This window comes from Aethalodelphis obliquidens, unplaced genomic scaffold, assembly GCF_003676395.1.
Source record: "Aethalodelphis obliquidens isolate GAN/ISIS:26980383/991018 unplaced genomic scaffold, ASM367639v1 scaffold25, whole genome shotgun sequence".
Taxonomy (NCBI): Eukaryota; Metazoa; Chordata; class Mammalia; order Artiodactyla; family Delphinidae; genus Aethalodelphis; species Aethalodelphis obliquidens.
Genome location: NW_020837969.1, coordinates 23,613,439 through 23,637,944, shown reverse-complemented (window position 1 = coordinate 23,637,944; position 24,506 = coordinate 23,613,439). Strand labels below are relative to the sequence as shown.

General features: G+C 39.0%; 1 protein-coding gene and 1 long non-coding RNA gene across 2 annotated transcripts in view; one reads left to right on the top strand and one right to left on the bottom strand.

The window, feature by feature from the left end:
* Positions 1–16,979, top strand: part of PPP2CB (protein phosphatase 2 catalytic subunit beta) — a 31,123-nt gene extending 14,144 nt beyond the window's left edge. Inside the window, exons 2-7 of the mRNA XM_027122771.1 lie at positions 5,908–6,117; positions 7,959–8,132; positions 9,376–9,465; positions 9,579–9,740; positions 11,606–11,724; positions 16,183–16,979. Of these exons, the coding sequence (XP_026978572.1) occupies positions 5,908–6,117; positions 7,959–8,132; positions 9,376–9,465; positions 9,579–9,740; positions 11,606–11,724; positions 16,183–16,255 (828 nt within the window). The 3' untranslated portion in view covers positions 16,256–16,979. The remainder of the gene's footprint in view (positions 1–5,907; positions 6,118–7,958; positions 8,133–9,375; positions 9,466–9,578; positions 9,741–11,605; positions 11,725–16,182) is intronic.
* On the bottom strand, positions 8,821–11,606 carry LOC113628837 (uncharacterized). The gene is made up of 3 exons (XR_003436271.1): positions 11,001–11,606; positions 9,552–9,837; positions 8,821–8,859 (listed from the first exon to the last, which is right to left on the bottom strand). It is a non-coding gene; the product is annotated as an uncharacterized LOC113628837 (long non-coding RNA).
* Positions 16,980–24,506: the final 7,527 nt, after the last annotated feature.

Genomic DNA, 24,506 nt, shown 5'->3' with positions numbered 1-24,506 from the left:
AATGCAGGTGGTCTGGTCTGGGAAGATCCCACATGCCGCGGAGCAACTAAGCCCGTGCGCCGCGACTACTGAACCTGTGCTCTAGAGCCCGTGAGCCACAACTACTGAGCCCATGTGCCACAACTACTGAAGCCCACACGCCTAGAGCCCGTGCTCCGCAAGAGAAGCCCGCGCACAGCAATGAAGAGTAGCCCCCCGCTCACCGCAACTAGAGAAAGCCTGCCTGCAGCAACGAAGACCCAACGCAGCCAAAAATAAATAAATTTTTTTTAATTGAATTGGATAATATTTACCTTTTGGGGCTTTTTATTTCTATATTTAAAGTGAGACAGTAATGATAATGTTCGTATATGAAGCAGTTTTCCTTTTTAGAGTTGGAACCATTGGCTGAGTATTTTTTTTTTAATTAATAACAAAAATAGACATCGGGTCCAATTGAACTCTAATGACTTACGCTCTTCAGTTTGATTTTTTTTTCTGAACAAAATTGGGAAGCTATCTTATGAATAAACTTGGTAAAAATGCTGTTTCATTTGTGATCTCGGACATTTCTGGCCGTTTGCCAGACCTTTAAGGAGACGCTTGATAATCTCTAAAATTTCCTTCAGTTCTAATCGGAATTACACCTTGTAGCAGCTCTGCCCTCATTCTCGCCCCATCCCAGTGACTGATTGGGCAGCAGGGAGCATGTGTCTCAGCTGGCCAGTGAGAATTCTGGGAAAACTTTGTGAGATGGATAGACTAGACTGGCATGTGCCCTTTGGCCTTTTGCCCCTTCTTGCTGAGTAAGATACCAGATGCAGTGCCTACAGATGCATCATCATTTTATGACCATGAGATGGTGATTCTGTTTACTAAGGATGGCAGAGAAGGTGAAGGGAAAGAGTATGCTGCCCCAGTGGTCCTTGAGAAGCTGCACCAACCCAGCGCTGCCTATGTCCAGGCTTCTTGTTACATGAGAAAAATAAACCCACAGTTTAGGTCTTCTCTTCCACCCTGAGAAAAAGATACTTCAGTAACATGATGATAATAAAATAATGTATTTTGCCACACAGCTAAGAATCAACCCTTAGAGAATTTGAATTTGGAAAAGCATAGCTATTTCCATATTACACATGTGGAAGGTAAGACTTCACATTTTAGAGAGACACAGACTCACAGATACCTAGTCTCAGTGAAGAAACTGAAGTGTATATAGGTCTTAGGGTTACACAGTTAGATTTCAAATGGGAGAACTCATTTTTCTGGAAGACTTCTGCACATATCTCATTCTAACTAATTATAGGCAAAGAGAAGAAAAATATGGACTACACTGTTCATAACTCTTGGGAAGTTTACCAGGCTAACTTAAGCAGAAATGTCATTTGCCAGAAGAATGTTTAGTAGCCTAGACTCAGAAGGCAAGCTGGAGAACGAACTTGGAAATTTTGCAGAAATTAAAGAGAGATTGGAGCCGCAGTCAAAATCATACCATAGAAACGATTTAGAACGCTGGAGAGAACACCTGTGTGGGAGTAGAACTTGCCATTGTTTCTACTGCTTAGAGTCATTTCAGGTTAAAAGTCTGGGCTAGGTGCATCCAGTTGGCATAGATGAACCTGGAGGTAGACTGACTTTCTTTGTGATTCTAACAGTGTGTATACAGACTTTCGTTGGGATTTTGTTTTACGTATTCTAACATCAGTGTTTTGGATTGGTGTAATAGGACGAAATAGTCACTGAAAGCAAGTTGAGGTGAATGATACATGTCTTTGTAGTAATGTGAACCAACCTACCCTTATCTTTCATCTTACATCTTACATCTTACATGTAGGTCAACAGAACAGATGCATTAATATAATGATTTCCAAGCTTTTTAGTCTCGTGACCCCTTTTTACTCTTAAAACTTAAGGAGATCAGTATAGTAAGTGAATAAAAGTTTTTCAACAAAACTTCATAGTGTCACTATTACAAGTTTGGGAACTAATAAAGCCATCAATGTAGACAATCTCCCTACCTAGACTTAAAAATTAACTTTTTGATTTAAAATACAGAAAATATAACTTTACATTTTAAGTCAACTGTTATAAAAATAGTTTAAAACCTTCTTTCATTTAACAGTTTAAACAATGAAGGCTAATTCAGAGCTTTATATTCTCAAATGCTTTCATATAAATAGTCTTCTTGGGCCTCTCAAAAAATGTGACCTCTTAATTAGGATTGACTGAATCAATTATTTTTGAGGCATATTGTAACTTATTCTACAAATATCTTTATACTACAGATGTCAGTATTATTGTTATCCTGTGTGCTGTAAATATTTCCCCAGGCATTTTTCTTTTATCTCTTTCTGTAAACAGAAGTTTTTATTTTGTTTGGTTTGAGCTCATCAAAGCCAGCGTGTTTGAGGTGGAGAGTTTACCTGTTCTTTTTATCTCTGGTGCCTGGCCTATACTAGACACCTGACAGATGTGACATGGATACGTGAACCTTACTCTTCAGGAATACTTTGATATGTCACGTGATTGCGGTGTATGGTGCACATCAGAGCGAATGGCTTATCAGCCTCCTAACTTGTCCTGTGTGGGAACTATATATTAAGGAATCTTTCCTCTGTTTTTGGTAATACTTCCTTTAGTAGGTTCTTTAAGCAGGGTGAGCTTGTTAAAAATTCTTAATGTTACATGACTTGAGGATTCTGTTTTAAATATTTCTGGAAAATGTTGGTTATTTGCTCCCATTTGACTTGAAAAACAAATTACTTGATGCTTGCTAAGCAGATGACATAGTGATTTTACTCACTTTTAAGCTTGTTGCCATGACTTTTTCCAGTTGTTAGTTCCATTGCAGAAGGTTATGTTGCTCTTGAAAGACCTCTCTGCTACTTGTTTTCTCAATCTTCAGCCATTATACTAGGATCCTTTTAACTTTGGGATTTGGCTTCTATAAATTGGTTTTTGGGTTTTTTCAGAGATTTTTTTCTTTTTTTAATGTGGACCATTACTAAAGTCTTTATTGAATTTGTTACAGTATTGCTTCTGTTCTATGTTTTTTATGGTTTTTTGGCCACAAGGCGTGTAGGATCTTAGCTCCCCAACCAGGGATTGAACCTGTACCCCGTGCATTGGAATGGCGAGGTCTTTAACTGCTGGACTGCCAGGGAAGTCCCTATAAATTGGTTTTTATATTAAGGACTTTTTGTCTTTAACCCCAGTTCATTAATGCTTTGGGCTTGACTTGAATGACTCTGCTGTGAAAGTTTGGTCCTGTGATCTGAACCAGCTATTTGAAGAACCTAACATGATTGTGTCTGAAAATTGTTAGAGCAGTTTTCTTGGTGTGGAACTCCTAGACAGTTTTTCTTGTTAAACAGGGGATCTTGTAGTTTTGTGACTTGCCTTTTTCATTTATATACCAGATACCCATTATATCAAATATACTTCTATAACATTCTTAATGTCTACTTAGTATTCCATTCTGTGGATGTTTCATATTTGTTTTCTTAACTATCCAGTGTACATTTATAGTTTCGTTTTTCTTTTTCTTAAAAGCAATCATTCCTTTACTTATATCCATACATATTTATCTGATTTTATTCATAGTGTAGATGCCTAGAAGTGGAGTTGCTTGGTCCAATGTGTAACCATGTATCAGTTAGTGTTAGGTTTGGTTTGTGTAACAGAAAATCCAAAATAATAAAGGCTGAACCAAGGTTGCAGTTTGTATTTCTCCATGTACAGGAAAATCTGGAGATAGGCAGTCCAGGGGTGATAACTCCACTGAGGTATCAGGAAACCAGACATCTTGCTGTGTTAGTTTCCTGGGGCTGCTGTAACAAATTACCACTAACTGGGTGGCTTAAAACAACAGACATTTATCCCTCACGGCCCTGGGGGCTGGAAGTCCAAAACCTAGGTGTCAGCAGGGCCACGCACCCTCTGGAGGCTGTAAGAGAGAATCTGTTCCTTGCCTCTTCCAGCGTCTGGAGACTGCTAGCACTCCTGGCCACGTCACTTCAATCTGCCTCTCTCTTCACATGGACTTCTCTATCCGTGTGTCTGTCTCAAAACTCCCTCTCCCTCTCTAATAAGGGTGTATGTAATTACATTTAGGGCCTATTGGGATAATCTAGGATAAGTGCCTCCCCCAAGATGCTTAATCACATCTTTTTCATACGAGGTAATATACACAGGTTCTGGTGATCGGGAAGGGAGCATCGCTTTGCAGTGTGTTTTGTCAGCCTGCCACACCTTCCAGCACTCTGCTTGCTCTTCCTAGGGAAGAGCAAGCCCCTCTCTGTGGTAGAGGTGGCTCCTGGAGTCCAGCCATCACATATACATTCTAGGAAACAGGATGGAGAGTGATGAAGGGCACATCCCCTTTTTAAGGAAACTTTCTGGTTCCCACATAACACTCCTTACATCATACAGACCAGAACTTAGTCTTACAGCCATTTGTGGTTGTATGAGAGGGTGGTGCTATGGACTGAATATTTGTATCTTCTCAAAATTCATAGGTGATGCCTGATCCCCAGTGTGATGGTACTTGGAGGTGGGGCCTTTGGTAGCTAATTAGGTCATGAGGGTAAAGCCCTTATGAATGGAATTAGTGCCCCTTATCAGACGAGACACTAGAGAGATGACCTCTCTTTCTTAATACCATGTGAAGAAGGCGTACACAGCAAGAAGGCGTCCCTCTGCAAACCAGGATGAGGGTCCTCACCAGGAATCGAATCAACCGGCACCTTGATCTTGGGTTTCTCAATCTTCAGAACTGTGAGGAATAAATTTCTGTTGTTTAAGCCACCTAGTCTGTTATTTGTTACGGCAGCCTGGACTAAGGCAGCTGGGAAATGTAGTTTTTCAGCTCGGAGCATGGCTATCTGATTGAATACAATGAGTTTAATTATTGAGAAGGAAAGGGATAGTGGATATTGAGGTTAGGCAGTCTTTGCCTCAGATCAGTTTGCATTTTGTTAGCTTTCCAGATATGTGCGTTCCTGCCTATAGGGTATGAGAATAGGCATAGAAATCCCATGCCCCTTAGTTATTACCTCTCGGCCCTAGGCAACCCTAATCTTCTGTCTCTGTAGATTTGTCTGTTCTAAACAATTCACGTAAATGGAGTCATACAATACATGACCATTTGTGACTATCTTCTTTCACTTAATATGTTTTCAGAGTTATAGCATGTGTCAGGACGTCATTTCTTTTTCTTTTTATTATTAATAGTCCATTGAATGAATAATACCATATTTGTCTATTCATTAGTTAATGGACATTTAGGTGGTTTCCACTTTTTGGCTATTGTAATGCTGCCATGAACATGTGTAAACTTAAGTTTTCATTTCTCTTAAGTATGTATCTAGGGATGGAATTGCTGAATCACATGGTAATTCTATGTTTAACACCTTGAGGAACTGTCAGACTGTTTTCCACAGCAGTTGTACCATTTTAGATTTTCACCAACACTGTGTGAAAGTTCCAATTTCTCCACATCCTCAAAATCACTTGTAATTCTTTTTTATTTAGCCATCCTAGTAGGTGTAAACTGGAATCTTGTTGTGGTTTTAGTTTTATGATTTTATAATACACATTCAGGTGGTTTTTTCCTCCAGATTTTCTTTTAATAGACAAGAAATGATGCCTTCAGATTTGTGATTGGAGCTTCCCTGGTGGCGCAGTGGTTGAGAGTCCGCCTGCCGATGCAGGGGACACAGGTTCGTGCCCTGGTCCGGGAAGATCCCACATGCCGCGGAGCGGCTGGGGCCGTGAGCCATGGCCACTGAGCCTGAGCGTCCGGAACCTGTGCTCTGCAATGGGAGAGGCCACAACAGTGAGAGGCCTGCGTACCGGGGGAAAAAAAAAAAAAAAAAAAATTTGTGATAGAAGTTTTTTTTTAATTGTTGATTTCATTTTTTTTAACAGGCTAAGGAAATTTTAACAAAAGAATCAAATGTGCAAGAGGTCCGTTGTCCTGTTACCGTCTGTGGAGATGTGCATGGTCAATTCCATGATCTTATGGAACTCTTTAGAATCGGTGGGAAGTCACCAGATACAAACTATCTATTCATGGGTGACTATGTAGACAGAGGTTATTATTCTGTGGAGACTGTGACTCTTCTTGTGGCATTAAAGGTATGGTTAATGAAGTTTATTTTTTTTTCAAGCTTTAATAGGCAAAAGGCAAGAGTGGCGGCATTGCATATCACATGTTCTAGTTTATGATCCATTCACTTTATAGCCCCTTAAAATAACACTTCATTTTACATCTTTTGAGAGAGAGACATGAAAAAGATACATTAAACCTCTCCTGCCTACTTCTGGTAAATTATTGTTGTAGGTAATCCATAGCTGAAGTCTTGGAATCACTTTTAGTCAACTTATCCCTCATATATAGTCAACTAATAAGTTTTTAAAAAATTCTTGCCTTGCAAAATCTGTTATTCCTGTCTTTCTGTTTTTACTATCATACAATGTATATCTTCATCGCTTCACACTTTAATTAGTGCAGTAGTGTGGTAGCTAATATTTCTGCCTCCAAGATCTGACCCCTCCAGATCCACCTTGCATACGCTGCCAGATTAAACCTCTCATTTAACCTTCATCTTGTTACTCCACTGTTCCCAACTCTTCAATGATTCTGTGTTACCTGCAGAATCGTGCTCACACTCCTTGGCTGGTCCTCTACTGTCTAGCCTGAATTTGCTGCTAGTAGTTGGTAGCATAAACTCTTCCCCTCAGATCAGAGTATTTCAGTGCTCTGGCTATCTCCAAATATTTACCTGATTTCCCCAAACGATTACTCTGTCTCTGATTTCTTACCCCTTCTGCCAAGACTCAGCTCAAGTCCTACTTCTTCCATGAAGCCTTCAACCACCTTAGCTTTACTCCTTCTACTCTAAATTATCATAAAATGTATTCTCCATCCCTTATTTATGTTACATAGTGGTGTATTGCCTTGTTTCTCATACTTCCTTAAGTGAAATTAGTCCCTAACCAGCAGAATTCATGTATTATATTTGTGTGGACCTGGTACTAGATTTGAACTCTGTGCTTAGTGCTGGACACATGATGGATGCTTAGTGAATACGTGTGAAGTATGCATTTGCAGCTTTTTGGTTTGCAGAATCTGATGCTTTTTTATACTTCTTATCAGACACATTGCTAACCAAAAAGAATGCCATAAAGTATGTCTCTGTGTTCTGTTATGGAAAGGAAACTATATAAATACATTTGAAATCTTGCCAACATTTGGCAGGGCCTGTTTTTGGGGTTTTTTTGACATGTCTAAAATTTCTTTTTTTTCCCCAAAATTGTCAAATATTTAATTATTTATGAAAATTTTTAACAATACATGTGCATCATAAAAAGTTGGTTTTCAACATAATACTGTAAAATATACAGGTTCTAGGAGGTGAACTAAAGCATAACAAAGATATATAAAAAAAAGTTATTCATTTCCTTCCTACAGCTCACCATCTTCATCTCCAGCCTGGCAGGGCCTGTTTTTGTGTTCTGTTGGCAAATACATTTCTTCTGTGGGAAATAAAAGGGAGGGGGAAGTTAGTCTGTAGAGAGTTTGTCTTGGGTCCAGATCTCTTCTGTGTCTGTGGAGCATTAAAAAGTCATAGTGTTCTGGAAAGACTAAGAAGACTAGTGATAATTTGAGTATGAAAAAGATATTGGAGACAAAGAGTCAGATACGATTTTATTGTAATAAAATAGTTACCAGTTAATAAGGATTCCAGTGAGGGGAGTATGGATACACAGTATGAAGAAGGATGGCCATAAAAAAATATTTCAAAGGTTAATCAAGAGGACCTGGTGATGAATGAGAAAATTTTTTATTCTGAAAAAATTTACATTTAATGTACTAGCAGACTGAAGGACCATTTAAAGAAATGGGTCAGAGGTTAACGTGCTTAGCATAACACTAGTAAAAATACTTCCATGGGTTTCTTTGCGTTTTCCTTCAGGTGCGTTACCCAGAACGTATTACAATATTGAGAGGAAACCACGAAAGCCGACAAATTACCCAAGTATATGGCTTTTATGATGAATGTCTGCGAAAGTATGGGAATGCCAATGTTTGGAAATACTTTACAGATCTGTTTGACTATCTGCCACTTACAGCTTTAGTAGATGGGCAGGTATGTATGTGGGGACAGATAAAAGTAGGAAAAGATTTTCTGTTAGTAATTTAGGGTCTAGATTGACATGACATTCTTTCTGCATCTCCTCGGCCTTTTCTGCCTCTTTCTCTTATACTTAAAGTTTCAGAACAGGGAACTGGGTAAGTTTTATACACGTTGAGACCAGCAAGTTCTTCCTTTCATCCTCTCCATCTTCCTGCTTCCCTTTCCATCTATTGATATATCTATTTATACACCATGTGTTAAGTGACAGTTTCTGATTCTGAGTAGTAGGACAGATCTACCCCCTTGGGAACTTTCACAGTCTTCTACTAACACTCATAAAATAGAAGTCATTTCTAAATGACCAAGTGGAAGTATAGTGTAAACCAAAACTTTTAGATGTAAGTAAGGGATGAAATGCAAGGAAGTGCATTTATTTATAAATTACATTTAATTCAAAGAATGAAACAGTAAAATAAACTTGGATTAATTAAAAATAAAAGCAGAAATAGATACCAAAACTACATAGTTGATCAATATGGCCCAAAGCAGTTTTTGAATAGTCTATTAAAGAAATACAATGGTCAAAACTCATCTAGAGGGCTTCCCTGGTGGCGCAGTGGCTGAGAGTCTGCCTGCCAATGCAGGGGACACGAGTTCGTGCCCCGGTCCGGGAAGATCCCACATGCCGCGGAGCGGCTGGGCCCGTGAGCCACGGCCGCTGAGCCTGCGCGTCCGGAGCCTGTGCTCCGCAATGGGAGAGGCCACAGCAGTGAGAGGCCCGCGTAGCGCGAAAAAATAAATAAATAAATAAATAAATCCGGTATAAACATTGAGAACGAAATAACAAAAATATTTTTGCAAACTCCTAGAAAACTGAAAAACTATTACAACCAATAACAGGAATCAGTAGGGTCTTTGCTGTAAGAGAAATTTAAAATTTTTATATGTCAGCAGTAACCAACAGAAGAGTTAATGGTGGGTCACAAGCACGGAAATCGCATTCTAGAGAAAGTGGAAATATACTATATAAAATACCTAGGATTATAAAGAAAAAAGAAGTGTATTTTAAATGTTAACAGCTCTCTCTGATCATGCATTTTTTTTTCCATTGTGTATTATACATTTTCCACTGTGAATATTATTAAATGCTATTTTGAAAAGCTACTAGGATTGACATTGGTAACCATTATTTACTCTCCATTAACTTTTAGCATTTAATAAAACAAATTCATTTTCTTTTTAAATTCATAAACAGATATTCTGCCTCCATGGTGGCCTCTCCCCATCCATAGATACACTGGATCATATAAGAGCCCTGGATCGTTTACAAGAAGTTCCACATGAGGTAAACTTAGTTTTAATGAAAAAGAAAGCAATATAACCACATTGTGGTAACCCTAGATTAGTTAAATATGAATACTCATAACTTACGTCGCATACTTCCATTTTCTTTGCCAGGGCCCAATGTGTGATCTATTATGGTCAGATCCAGATGATCGTGGTGGGTGGGGTATTTCACCACGCGGCGCTGGCTACACATTCGGACAAGATATTTCTGAAACGTTTAACCATGCCAATGGTCTCACACTGGTTTCTCGTGCTCACCAACTTGTAATGGAGGTATGTCCTTTTCTTATAGGATGATCTCTGTTTCAAATAAATGTTTCTCTAATAAAGCTTCATGACTTAGAATGTCAGAAACATTCCTCCCCATTACCTAAATGAAAGGAAAAAAAAACTTCGCTGATTTTAGCAAGTAGGGAAAGTACTAGTTGGCCAAAGCGAAATTATATATCACTTTTGTAATTAATTTAGACTTCAAGAAAAATTGCAAAAAATAGTAACAAAAAATTCCTTTCTGTCCTACACTCAGATTCCTAAAATATAAATATTTTAATATTTGCTTTATCATTCTCTCTCCCTTCCTATTCCCCTTTCCCCTCACACATTACTTTTTTTTTTAGCTGTTTGAACGTCAGCTGAAGGTGAGATCCTCCTTTACATCCAAATTTCCATGTGTGTTTTGTAAAAATAAGGACTTTCTCCTAAATAACCACAGTATAGTTATCAAGGTCAGGAAATTTTCATTGATATAGTACCATTATCTAAGTGCTTTATTCAGGGAATTCCCTGGCGGTCCAGTGGTTAAGACTCTGTGCTTCCACTGCAGGGGGCACAAGTTTGATCCCTGGTCAGGGAACTAAGATCCCACAAGCCTCGCAGCACGGCCAAAAAAATAAAATAATAAAAAAAATTTTTAAGTCTATAAACGCTTTAGTCAAATTTTTATTATCTCACCAATGTCCTCTATAGCAAAAATTTTTTATAGCGAAATTTAATAACGTGTGTGCACCTATAATCTCATCCAGGATCATGCTGTATTCAGTCCCCTCGGATGTGGAAATTCCTCAGATTTCCTTTGTTTTGCATAATCTTGACATTTTTGAAGACTACAAGCAATTTTATTTTGTAGAAATAGCCTTCATTTATGGTTTGGCTGGTGTTTCCTTATGATTCGGGATGTGCGCTTTTGGCGGGCACATCACAGTATGATGATGTGTCCTTCTCGGCACATCGTATCAGGTCATGGGATCTTTCCCAGTGCTGGTGCTATTAACTAACTTGGATCACTTGGTTAAGGTGGTGCCTGCCACATTTCTCTACCATGATGTTACTATTCTTTAAACATTAAAGGAATATAAATAGAATATAATCCTTCCAAACCAGTAGGGAGTGGCTTCAAGATATTAGAGAAAATTTCACTAACCCAACAGAGGCAGAAGGGGTAACAGCATGGTAATAAAGAACGTAGATTTGTACAGTAAAGATAAACCTCATTATAATCATAAGGAATGGGAATGGATAAAAATTTTTACTTACCTAAAATACTGAGAGTCTCAAATTGGATAAATAATCAAAAAATTCACCCATTATTTGGGATTTATCTAAAACATGATGATACCACAGACTAGAAATAGAGGGATGGAAAATGGTGTATTAATACAGCAATTAGATAATTATCCAAAATACAGTTAATAATATGAATCAGAAAAGGCTGTAAGACAGTAGTATATTTAGAAATAAAAAGAGGTATTTTGCTGATGAAAAGTGGCCCAGTTATATAGGAGAGAATAATTCTTAATTTTTATTTACCTACTAATAGAGTCAAAGTATGTAAAGCAAAAATTGACATAATTTATGAGGAAGAATTGAGACATCTTCCATCATTGTGGGAGAAATCTGAATACACATCCTAGCCTCGATCTCAAGCATAGTTTAAGCAGAAAAAGTTACTGAGCTCCATAGCTGAACCTCAGTGCAGGTGTACGTATTAAAGATGGACACCACATAAGGTAACACAGAAGACTGCATTTCCACAGAGAATACTCGTGTAACTTTTGAGTTTAGTTTTCTAAACTTAGCTATGTCAACATTATGATTTTATGGTGAAATACTGATTTTTTTTTTTTTTCTAAATGCTGCAGGGATACAATTGGTGTCACGATCGGAATGTGGTTACCATTTTCAGCGCACCGAATTACTGTTATCGTTGTGGGAACCAGGCTGCTATCATGGAATTAGATGACACTTTGAAGTATTCCTTGTAAGTAACTTTAAATTTTAATTGTATGTAATCACTTTCAGAAGGAAAATTGCAACGTGGATTATTAAAGTTAGAGGTAGAGGAGTTTTGCTTCTGGAATAGCGGAGTGAGGAACATGGCAAACCCTCTCCCCAGTAGGAACAAACACTGGACTGAAAAATGTTATTTTAAACACTTGTTTCAAGTGTTTGGAATTTGTCCTAAATGTATACAGCAAATACAGAAACACTTATTCTGGATCTGCTAACTCTCAGTATAACACCAGAGTCTGTGGAATTTGAGTCACGAGTGTTTCCTCCTGTTTCCAGATCCCCTGTACAGAAACTACACTGCAGTCGTTCTGTCCCGGGTGGGTGTGGTCAAGAAGATGGGGCTTCTCCCCTCCCCCAGTTCCCAGTCCAAGGCTGTTGTTTCTCCCCCCTGGGGGGCAGGTGCCAGCATATCTCACCTGTCCCAGTCCAGGGTTATAGAGGCTCTGCTCCCAGTGGGTGCAGTCGGTCAGGCTGAGACTCCCTTCCCCTCCCTGGCTCCTAGGGTGGAGGCTGTGTTCCAGTCATTTGTGGCAGGCAGAAAATGCTGTCTCCCCAGTTCTTGCCTCAGTGCCTACTCTAGAACAGGGGATGTCACTAAGAAGTGGGCCATCATACCTGCCTGCAACTCCGGAACAGTGGCATAGAAGTTCTGTTCAGAGAGAGATGCAGATCAAAAAGTTCCTTACCTCTGCCTGAGGGGGCTGACCTTACTTAGAACAGAGGGTCAAGAATTGCACGCCTAAGTATTTTGTTGAAGACAGTGGGTATTATGGTGGAGACCAATGAAGAAGGCTCTCATAGCTCCCGTGATACTAGTAGCAACAAGCAAAAGAGGAGAGCAAGGAGAACTTTAACAGGTAAAAGCAGGGAAAGAGATAGTGAAGAAGAGCTTTCCTGAGATCATCACAGTCAACTCTGGGAGACAAGATGGCTGTGCACGTACATTAGGCTGTATCCACACAGGAGCAGTCAGACACATCATGGTCAAAATGTTGAGAGTCTAAAAGAAATAATCTTGAAGGCAGTAAGAGAAAAATGACTTACAGGAGGGAACCTCAATTGAATAATCAGCTGACATTTCCTCAGAAAGGCAACGAAACGTACTCAAAGTGCTGAAAATAAAAAACCAAGGTCATATCCAGCACAACTTCAGAATGAACACAAAAGAAGGGCATACCCAGATAAACAAAAACAGGGAATTCAATGCTGGCAGACTTGCCATACAAGATATACTAGAGGGAGCACTTCAGGCTGAAAGCAAAGATACCAGAAAGTAAGTCAGCTGCACACACAAGGTAGTAATAGTAGAAGATGGTAGAATTGCACCTTCTTAACTGATTTAAAAACCAGTTGCATGACACAGTAAGGATATATTTGTAGTATAATTGAACTTAAAAGAAACAATATATAGAAATGCAGCCGTAGATTTGATAGTAACAGCACAGAGGAGGTGGGTGGGAACAAAGCTGTACTAAAGAAGGAAGTAACACCAGATGGTAACTTGAATTAAAGGAAGAATATGAAGAAAATACAAATGAGAAGGTTATTTAACAAAATCTATAAATATACACTCACTCTCCTTCTCTCTCAGCTTCTTCAGGGTCATAAGGGTATATAAAATAGTAATTATATATTATAGTAATTATATTAAAAAGTGTATATAATAATTTTGGGGGTTTGTAACATATACTGTGTATAACAGCAATACCAAAAACGGGGAATGGAAATGGAAAGGAGCTATATGCTATCTAGGAGTAAATACCTCTTAAATCACTAGAATTTATAAATCTGAAGTAGAATTTCATAAGTTGTGTATTCTGAGTTCCAGAGCAACCACTAAAAAAGAAAAATAATGGTAAAGTTATTAAAGGAATTTAAATACTATGTTAGAAAATAATATTTTACTAAAAAAAGCAGTTAAAGCAGGAACCAATAAACAAAGAAAGGCATGTTTAAAAAAAGAAAAGAAAATGGCAGGTATAAATCCAGTCATATCAATAACACTGAATGAGTCATCAACACAATGCAATCAAAGGGCAGAAATTATCAAGTTGGTGTTTTTGTTTTTAAATATCTAGCTTTATAATGTCTACAGGAAACATAATTTAGATTCAAAAACAAAAATAGGTTAAAAATAAAATGGTGAGAAAAGATACATCATGCAAATAGTAACCATAAAAGTGCTGGACTGGATATACTAATACCAGACCAAACAGATTTCAAACCAAAAACTGTTACTAGAAATAAAGAAGAACACTTCACAATGATAAAGAGTCAGACTATTAGGAAAATATATCATAAACACTTAACAGTGGAGCCCTAGAATATACGGAGCAGAAATGAACAGAATTGAAGGAAGAAACAAACAAAAATAGTTGGAGACTTTATTATGCCACCTGCAATAACAGAACTAGACAGAAGATCAGCAAGGAAATAGAAGACTTGAAAAACACTACAACTTTACCTAACATCTGCAGAACACTCCACCAGGCAATAGCAGAACACAGAGTTTTCTCAAACGCACATGGAACATTCTCCAACACTGACCATGTGCTTGGCTATAAACCCTAAGCCTTAGAACATTTAAGATTGGAGTCATACAAAGTATGTTCTCCAGACACTGTGGGATGAAATCAGAAATCAATAACAAAAGAAAAACTGGAAAATATACAAATAGGTACAAACTAAGACACTCCTAAATAACCTTTGCCGGGGGTGGGGGGTCAAAGAAGAAATCACCAGGGAAATGAGAAGATACTTTGAGATGAGTGAAAATGAAAACACAGTGTACCAAAACCTGTGGGATACAGTGAAAGCAGTGTTTGCAGGGAAATTTATAGCTGTAAATGCCTGTATTAAAAGTCAGATAGAATTAGAAGTTGACAATATATAACCCAGAAGAGGGCTCTCACCAGAACTCACCCATGCTGGCACCCTGATCTCCAACTTCCAGCCTCCATAACCTAACTGTACACCTTTAGGACCTAGAAAAAGAAGAGCAAACTAAACTCAGTGCAAGCATATGGAAGGAAATAAAATTAGCAGTGGAAATAAAATGAAATAGTACAAAAACCGTAGAGAAAACCAACGGAACCAAAAGTTGTTTCTTTTTGACAAAATTGAAAAGCCTTAACTAGACTGGCCAAGAAAAAAAAAGAGTGAAGACTCACATTACCAAAATCCCCACAAGCCTTACTGAAGAAGAAGAATTGTAAGGGAATACAATAACTATATGGCAACAAATTAGGTAACTTGGATAAACTGGACAAATTCATAGACAAAAAGGAAAACTACCAAAACTGACTCAGAAAATCTGAATAAACCTATAACAAATGAAGAAATTAAATTAATAATTTTAAGACTTCCTACAAAGAAAAGCCCAGGCCCAGTTGGCTTCACTGGTGAATTGACCAAATGTTCAAAAAGGAATTAACACCAGTCCTTCACAAAGACCTACAAAAAACAGAAGAGGAGGGATTACTTCCCAACCAATTCTTTAAAGATTGTATTACCCTAATACCAAAATCAAAGACATTTTAAGAAAACTACAGACCAATACTCTTTATGTGTATAGACACAAAAATCTGCAACAAAATATTAACCAAATCCATAAGTATATAAAAAGAATTATACACGGACCAAGTGGGATTTAGCCTAGGAATGCGAAGTTGGTTCAAAATATGAAAATCAGTTCTTGTAATAAACCATATTAATAAAGGACAAAAACCACATGATCTCATTAAGGCCAGAAAAAGTATTTGTCAAAATCCAGCACCGTTTCACAATAAAAGTATAGTTGACCCTTGAACAACATGGGTTTGAACTGTGTGAGTCCACTTGTATGTGGATTTTTTTTTTTTAGTACTCTATAAACACTACAGCACTACAGGGGCTTTGGAACCACAGGTAGGGAGGAACCGCGTATACAGAGGGCTTGGCTTTAAGTTATACTCGGATTTTTAACTGCAGAGGGTTGGGACCCCAACCCCGTGTGGTTGAAGGGTCAGCTGTACTCAACTAGTCAAAGAAGGGAACTTTCTCATCCTGGTAAATGTCATCTACAGAAACCCCACAGCTAATTACATCATTCTTAATAGTGAAAGACTGAATGCTTTTCCTCTAAAATCTAAAACAAGCATGTCTGCTCTCTTTACTTCTATTCAACTGATAGTGATACTACAAACCGTTTATGCCAGACATGAGCCAGACATCCTGTCTGCCTAAATCTTCACCGTAGCTCTGTGAGATAGTTTTATGAAAGAGAACACCTGCAGTGACCTACCCAGGGTCACTCCAGTCATAAAGAACACAGAAAAGGTGGGAGACGAGGACTGCTCTTTCTACCTCGGTGTCTTGTTCTTTATTGATTGGTTTGCCTGCAGCGTCAAATCCTTTAACCATTTGCTTTCTTTTTTGCCATTTATAGCCTTCAGTTTGACCCAGCACCTCGTCGTGGAGAGCCTCACGTGACCCGGCGCACCCCAGACTACTTTCTGTAAATTCCTCCAGGGAAAACCTGCCTTTGTATGTGGAAGTATACCTGGCTTTTTAAAATATATATATTTAGAAACAAAAGAAAAAAAAGCAACAGTAATCTGTGTGTTTCTGTAACAAATTGGGATCTGTCTTGGCATTAAACCGTATCATGGACCAAACTGTGCCATACTAATGATGAGCATTTAGCACAACTTGAGACTGAGATTAGTTCAACGCTATGTTCTAGATCGGTCGGTCTTAACAGTTTGCCTGCTGTGTTTGTAGTAACCGCTTTCCTTGGGGCTGTTCAAGCAAAAGAGGTAACTAACTCCATCTCCGTTTGCACTTACTTGGAGATTTTAGTTAGAGTGTTTAACTGGCATGGATTAATAGGGCTGGATTTTTATTTTTAAGAAAAATTCACAAGCTAACTTCCACTTAATTCATTACTGTGTATTTTATTGAAATGTATAATTAACTGAAAAAAAGATTCTTGGGAGTACGTTGTCATAACATTTAAAGAGATTTCCCTTCCTTTAAACTAAATTACTATTTTATGTTGATCTGCATATTTCTGTATATTTGTCATGACAGTGCTTGCATTCTGTTTGGTGTACTGAGCAAATAAACTTTCCATTTTAAACAAAAACATGTTGATTTACTGTGGTACACTTTAAATGAAAGTTTTACTCTTTTGTAACTTCGTATGAGATCTCTTGACCTGTAATAAACAGTTGTGTTGAGGTACTTTAAATGTAGCGTTCTTTGTTTAGGACTTATTTTCAGAAGAAAAAAATTTTTAAGAATACCTGATGACTCTTAGGCCACGGAAGACATTCTTATTTCTAAACATCATTTCATTAGGTAATTTGTATTATTCACATTTTAAACTATGGATGATATGCTAAAAACTGTAGGATATCATACGGCTGGGTAGAATCTTTTAAAAACCAAAATGTTATTTTATCTTTACCTTTTGATGTAGAAATGAGAATAAATTAACCTCCACATAAAGTTTAGTACAAGTCGTAGTGCTGTTTAAATGTACAGCGTGAATTCCGGATGGCAGAAGGGAACGTGCTGAGTCTGCAGGGGGGAGATGATGGAAGACACAGAGGAAAACTAAACTCTTTTGTCTTTATATAAGAAAACAAGATGGTAAAAATAGGTATAAACATCTCAAAATTATAATCAACGTAAATGAACTGTATTCTCTAGTTAGAAGACAAAGGGTAAGAGTTGGTTTTTTAGAAAATCCAGCTATATACCTGATTACAAGACACACACCAGATGCAAAGTGACTTGGATAGGTTGAAATTAGAAGATGGGATAGACCAAGAAAAGATACTAAAAGGAAAACTGGAGTAGCTATATAAATATTAAAATAGACTGAGACAAAATTTAAGAGCCTAGAACCAATACAAATAGTTATCTCATAATTCTAAACCTGAATGCATATACCAAAATAGCCTCAAATATGTTAAAAACAAAAAGCCTGACAAATGCAGAGAAAGCTTGACAAGTTTTCATTACAGTGGCAGATTTCAACTCTCTTCTCTGTTATTATAAAGTAAAATACAAAAACTGGAAGATTTGAACAACACATTTGAATAAGATTGATATAATAAACATATACATCTCTGTATCCTAACGGAATACACATTCTTGTCAAGTTTATATGGAACGTTTATAACAATTGGCAATTATTAGGCCATAAAGCAAGTCTCAAAAACTTTCAAAAAATTGACATTGTCTATGGTGCAATTAATTTAGAGGTTAATAGCAAAAATATTATTTATAGAAATACCTATATATTTTGAATCTTCAAAAATAAGGGTCAAAGAGGAAGTAAAGGAAATTTAAACTTCCATAAAACAGAATTTAGAAAAACTGGTTATGAAAATACATATAAAATTATGTGGATAAAATAGAATAGCCAAAACAATTTTGAAAAACAAGAACAAAGAGCACGTTCACTTCCCTATGTCAAAATTTAAGTTTTATAAAAGTACAGTTTTCAAGACAGTGTAGTATAGGACTTCCCTGGTGGCACAGTGGTTAAGAATCCACCTGCCAATGGAGGGGACACAGGTTCGATCCCTGGTCCGGGAAGATCCCACGTGCCATGGAGTAACTAAACCCATGCGCTACAAGTGCTGAGCCTGCGCTCTAGAGCCCACGAGCCACAACTGCTGAAGCCCACACACCTAGAGCCTGTGCTCCTCAACAAGAGAAGCCACCGCAATGAGAAGCCCACGCATTGCAACGAAGAGTAGCCCCCGCTCACCACAACTAGAGAAAGCTTGCACGCAGCAACAAAGACCCAACACAGCCAAAATGTAAGGATGGACATAGAGATCAATGAACAGAATTGAAAGTCCAGAAATAAATCCTTACATTTATAGTCAAATAATTTTCAGCAAAAATAGCTAGGCAATTCATTAAGGGAAGGATTGTTCAACAACTGGTGTTAGGAAAATTGTTATATGCAAATGCAAAAGGATGAACTTAGATGCTTACCTCCCATCATACAAAAAAATTCACTAAAAATGGATCAAACTTTAACAAGAAAATACAGAACCTCTTTGACAACGTGGGTTAAGCAGAGATTTCTTAAATAACACCAAAAGAATGGTACACAAAAATTTTAAGTTGATAAACTGGACCGTGAGAGAATTCAAAACTTTTGTGCTTCAAAGGACAGAATTAAATGAAAAGACACACACTGAAAGAAAATATTTGCATCACACGTTTGATAAAAGACTTGTATCCAGATTTTAAAAGAATTCTTACCACTCAATAAGACAATCAGAACATGGGCAGAAGATGTGAAAAGACATTTCAGCAAAGAAGATATGCAAATAGTTAATAAATACATGAAAAGATCAACATCATTAGTCATTAGGGAAATGTAAACTAAAAACACAATTGAGATATCACTTCACACCCATTAGAAAGGGTATAATAAATAAGCCTTTCTTATTTATGAACAAATAACAAATGTTGGTGAGAATGTGGAAAAGTTGGAGCCCTCCCACATTGCTATTGATAAATGTAAAATGGTGCAGCCACTTTGGGAAACTTGACAGCTTCTTAAATGTAAAGTAACTATGACCCAGCAATTCCACTCATTCATAGCTACCCACGTATATGGTTAAAATACATGTTCAGGGCTTTCCTGGTGGCGCAGTGGTTGAGTCCACCTGCCGATGCAGGGGACACGGGTTCGTGCCCCGGTCCGGGAAGATCCCACATGCCACGGAGCGGCTGGGCCCGTGAGCCATGGCCGCTGAGCCTGCGCGTCCAGAGCCTGTGCTCCACAACGGGAGAGGCCACAACGGTGAGAGGCCCACGTACCGCAAAAAAAAAAAAAAAAGTTCCTACAAAGACATACATGCAAATGTTCACAGCAACATTAATTATAATAGCTGAAAGCTGGAAACATTCTAAATGTCCATCAACTGTTCAGTGGATAGACAAAAATGTTATACAATAGTAAACCAGCATTAATAAAAAGTAGTGAACTGAAACATAATACAACATGGATGAACTTCAAAACACGCTAATGAAAGAAGCCAGACATGACAAACTACACATATTCCATTTCTATGAGATGCCCAGAAAAGGCAAATTTATGGAGAAAGAAGGAGATTAGCCCCTGGGACTTCCCTGGTGGTCCAGTGGTTTAGACTCCACGCTCCCAATGTAGGGGGCCCAGGTCGATCCCTGGTCAAGGAACTAGATCCCCAATGCCACAACTAAAAGATCCTGCATGAGGCAACTAAAGACCTGGCGCAGCTAGCTGAATGAGTGAGTGAATGAATGAATGTCGTTGCCTGGCCAGTGGGAATGGGAATTAACTGTAAATGGGCATGAGGGTTCTTCTTAGAATGATGAAAATGTTCTAAAACTGGTTTATGGTCATGATTGCGCCTTTTGGTAAATTTACCAAAAAACTTTACCCTTGAAATGGGAATATTTCATATGTAAAATATACCTCAATGAAGCTGTTTACAGAAACAAAACTCGTGCAGTGCAACCAAACCAGGCTTTACAGGGAAATTTATAACTAAATGCTTGTATTGTAACAGAGGAAAAGCTGAAAATTGAGCTAAGTGTTTACTATTCCATAAAAGTTAAAAGGTTAAGAGCAAATATCGAAAGAAAAGATTCAAAAGAAAATATCAACAGAACCAAAGTTGGTACTTGAAAAGATTAATAAAATGAAGGAAAACATTCAGGGGCACAAACAAAAGCACGAATTTGCAGAATAAAAGAGAAGTGATTAAAAGTCTAGAGGGTACTATGAATAATATTTGCCAATAAATTTGAAAACCGAGCAAAAAAGAAGTACTGAGCAAATTACTAGGGTATTTTGACCTTATCAAACTGACTCAAGAATAAATGGAGGGGGGCTTCCCTGGTGGTGCAGTGGTTGAGAACCCGCCTGCCAATGCAGGGGACACGGGTTCGAGCCCTGGCCTGGGAGGATCCCACATGCCGTGGAGCAGCTGAGCCCGTGTGCCACGGCTGCTGGGCCTGCGCTCTGGAGCCCGTGAGCCACAACTACTGAGGCCACGTGCCACAACTACTGAAGCCCACGTGCCTGGAGCCCGTGCTCCGCAACGAGAGGCCACCGCAGTGAGAAGCCCGCGCACCACAACAAAGAGTAGCCCCTGCTCGCCGCAACTGGAGAGGGCCTGCACGCAGCAATGAAGACCCAACGCAACCAAAAATAAATAAATAAATAATAAATACACTTAAAAAAATTTTTTAAATAAATAAATGGAGGGCTTCCCTGGTGGCGCAGTGGTTAAGAATCTGCCTGCCAATGCAGGGGACACGGGTTCGGGCCCTGGTCTTGGAAGGTCCCACATGCCACGGAGCAACTAAGCCCGTGAGCCACAACTACTGAGCCTGCGCATCTGGAGCCTGTGCTCCGCAACGGGAGAGGCTGCAACAGTGAGAGAGGCCCGCGCACCACGATGAGGAGTGGCCCCCACTCGCCGCAACTGGAGAAGGCCCTCGCACAGAAACGGAGACCCAACACAGCCAAATAAATAAATAAATAAATAAATTTAAAAAAAAGAGATAGAAACCTAAACACTACTTTAAAAAAAACACTACATAGAGAACAGACCTGTGGTTGCCAAGGGGGAGGAGTGAAGGGGAGGGATGGATTGCGAGTTTGGGACTAGCAGATGCAAATTATTATATATAGAATGGATAAACAACAACGTCCTATTGTATATTCAACATCCTGTAATAAACGATAATGGAAAAGGAAAAAAAATGGAGTCTAACTACTGTTACTATTAAAGAAATTGAATCACTCATTTAAATCTTACAAAGACTACACTAGGTACCAATGGTCATACTAGTGTTATTCACAATAGCCAAAAGGTGGAAAAAACCCAGATGTCCATCAACCGGCAAGTAGATAAAGAAAATATGGTATATACGTACAATGGAATATTATTCAACCATAAAAAGGATAGATTCTGATATATGCTACAACATGGATGACCCTCAAAGACATGCTAAGTGCAACAAACCAGGCACAAAAAGACAAATATTGTTTAATTCCACTTATATGAGGTGCCTAGAATAGGCAAATTCACAGATACAGAAGGTAGAATAGAGATAACCAGGGGCTGGGGAAGGAGGGAAGGGGAGTTACTATTGAATGTGTAGTATGTTTGCGATGACGAAAAAGTTCTGGAAATTGTCGGTGGTGATGGCTGCACACCATTGTGAATGTACTTAATGCCACTGAATTATATACTTTAAAATGGTTAAAATGGTAAATTCTGTATATTTTACCACAATAATTTTTTTTTCTTTTTAGAATCAGCTTGTTATAGTCACACACATAGGAGAAGAAAAAAAACAAAAACCTGCTGGGCTTTTGACCAGGACTGTAGTACCTATCACTTTGGGGAGAAGAGATGTTTTCACATGGAGTCTTCCACTCCATGGAGATTGCATGTACCTCCTTTAAGTCTTCTTTAATTTCTCTCAACATCGTATTATACTATTTGGGGTATTATATTTGGTGTATAAATCTTGCCATCTAGGGCTTCCCTGGTGGCGCAGTGGTTGAGAGTCCGCCTGCCGATGCAGGGGACACGGGTTCGTGCCCTGGTCCGGGAAGATCCCACATGCCGCAGAGCGGCTGGGCCCGTGAGCCATGGCCGCTGAGCCTGCGCGTCTGGAGCCTGTGCTCCGCAACGGGAGAGGCCACAACAGTGAGAGGCCCATGTACTGCAAAAAAACAAACAAAAAATCTTGCCATCTAACCGTATTTCATTTAATTAATTTTTTTATTTTTGCGGGTTTTTTGTCTCTGGGGTCCTACCAACCTCAACACTTGGAATCCTACACATGTTGGAACCAGGAGAAACCTTAAAAATCATGTAGCTATTGCCTTCCTCCCACCTTTTCCAGAAGGGTTGATCGTGGTCCAGTTTTCATGTATTTGCCAACAATTTCAATCTTACGTCTCCAGCCACAATTTCTCCTCTGAACTCCAGACATAGTTAGCTGCTTCTGCAGCCCCTCATCCTGGATGCCCCATGGTACCTGAATCTGAACATGTCCAGAACTGGGCTCAGCACCTCCCCGACCTGGTCCTCCTCCAGGCTCCCCTGACCCGCGTGAAGAACATCACCACCACCCCCTGCTGCCAGGGCCACAATTTTGGGAGGCCCCTTGCCGCCTCCTATGGCATCCCACCGCCAATCAAACATCAAGGTTACTAGTTTCTTCTGCCTAAATCACAAAATCTCTCCAAGTCCCCTCTGCCTCCTTAAGTTTAAATGTCCCATGGCTCTCAATGGACCCCTGCAAAAGAACCCTCATTAAATCCCCCAAATCTGTTCTTTCCTTGTTCCAATCCATGTTCCCTGAAGCCAGAATGCCTTTAAAAACTGCTACTTTCTCATTTAACTCCTTTGTTGATAGGCTTCCAACAGCTCTACTTTAAAAAAAATTAGTATTATTATTATTATAGTTAACTTATTGAAAATTTATTACATCCTAGGACCTGTTCTAAGGACTTTATACATAGTAACTCAGTTAATCCTCACAACTCTAAATATCCCCATTATACAGATGAGGAAACTGAGGCTTAGAGAAGCACCTATCTAAGGCTTTTGCATCAGCTCTTTCCCCATTCTTGACTCTTTGATCTGGATGACTGCTATTCAAACTTCAGATGGATACCTTGGGGAGCATTCTAGGACCTCCCTCACGAGGTCAGGCCCTCCTATGACACACATCCCAGTTTGTAATTATATATTGTTTTGGTGGTGGAGGATCACTGGATTGATGTCTGCCACCCCAATCGGCTTTATATTCTATGTTTTACTCTTCGCTGTGTCCACAGTATTCGACATGTAACAAACTCTTGCTCAGTATTTGTGAAATGGATGGATGAAAAGGGTTTTCAATCAGAGGGGGAATGTGGTCAGATGTGCTTTAGAAGGATTTCTCTAATGTGAAAGTTTGGAGGTGGTGAGACCCAGTCACTGCCAGCCACTGGATTCAGGAGTGAAGAGAGTTGTCTGGAGGAGGGGAATGGCCATGGGGATGGAGAGCAGACAGTGAACCTGGGGAGGGTTTAGGAGGAAGATAGGGCAGGCCCTGATAATTAAATGGATGGAGGAGAGGACAAGGGAGGGGTCAAGAGTGACTCCCCCTTTTCTGGCTTAGACACCTGGTACCTTGACTCCAGGTGGGGAGCACCTGGGAGGAACGAGGCAGGCGGGGTTGGCAGAGCAGGTGGTCCCTAGACCAAGTCCACAGAAACATGGAAAAGTTCTCAAAATCTTTGTGCCCAAACTCCTCTGTGCCCAAACTCTATCTAGCTCGGTCCTGTGTACTTGTCCAGTCTCACCCCAGACTCAGGGCACGTAGCCCACAGCTCCTCTCCCAAGTTCCACTCTTTCTCCTCGCAGGGGGCCTTTGAGACTCAGCTTCAAGAACATCTCCTCTGGGATCCCTCCCCAGTCCCTCCACCCCTTCCTGAGATTAACATGTTCTCTGCTGTTTCCGGGATTCACTGTATCAGAAATGTTTCTCTGCCTATCTCTCCTATTTGATTTTAAAATGCTGTTGTAAAACATGATACCATTCTATTTTAATTTCTAATTGTTTACTGATAATAAATAAAAATAAAAGTGATTTTTAAAGTATCGTCCTTGTATCCAGTAGCCATATTAAAGACACTTAATTCTTTTTTTTTTTTTTTTTTTTTTTTTTTTTTTTTTTTTT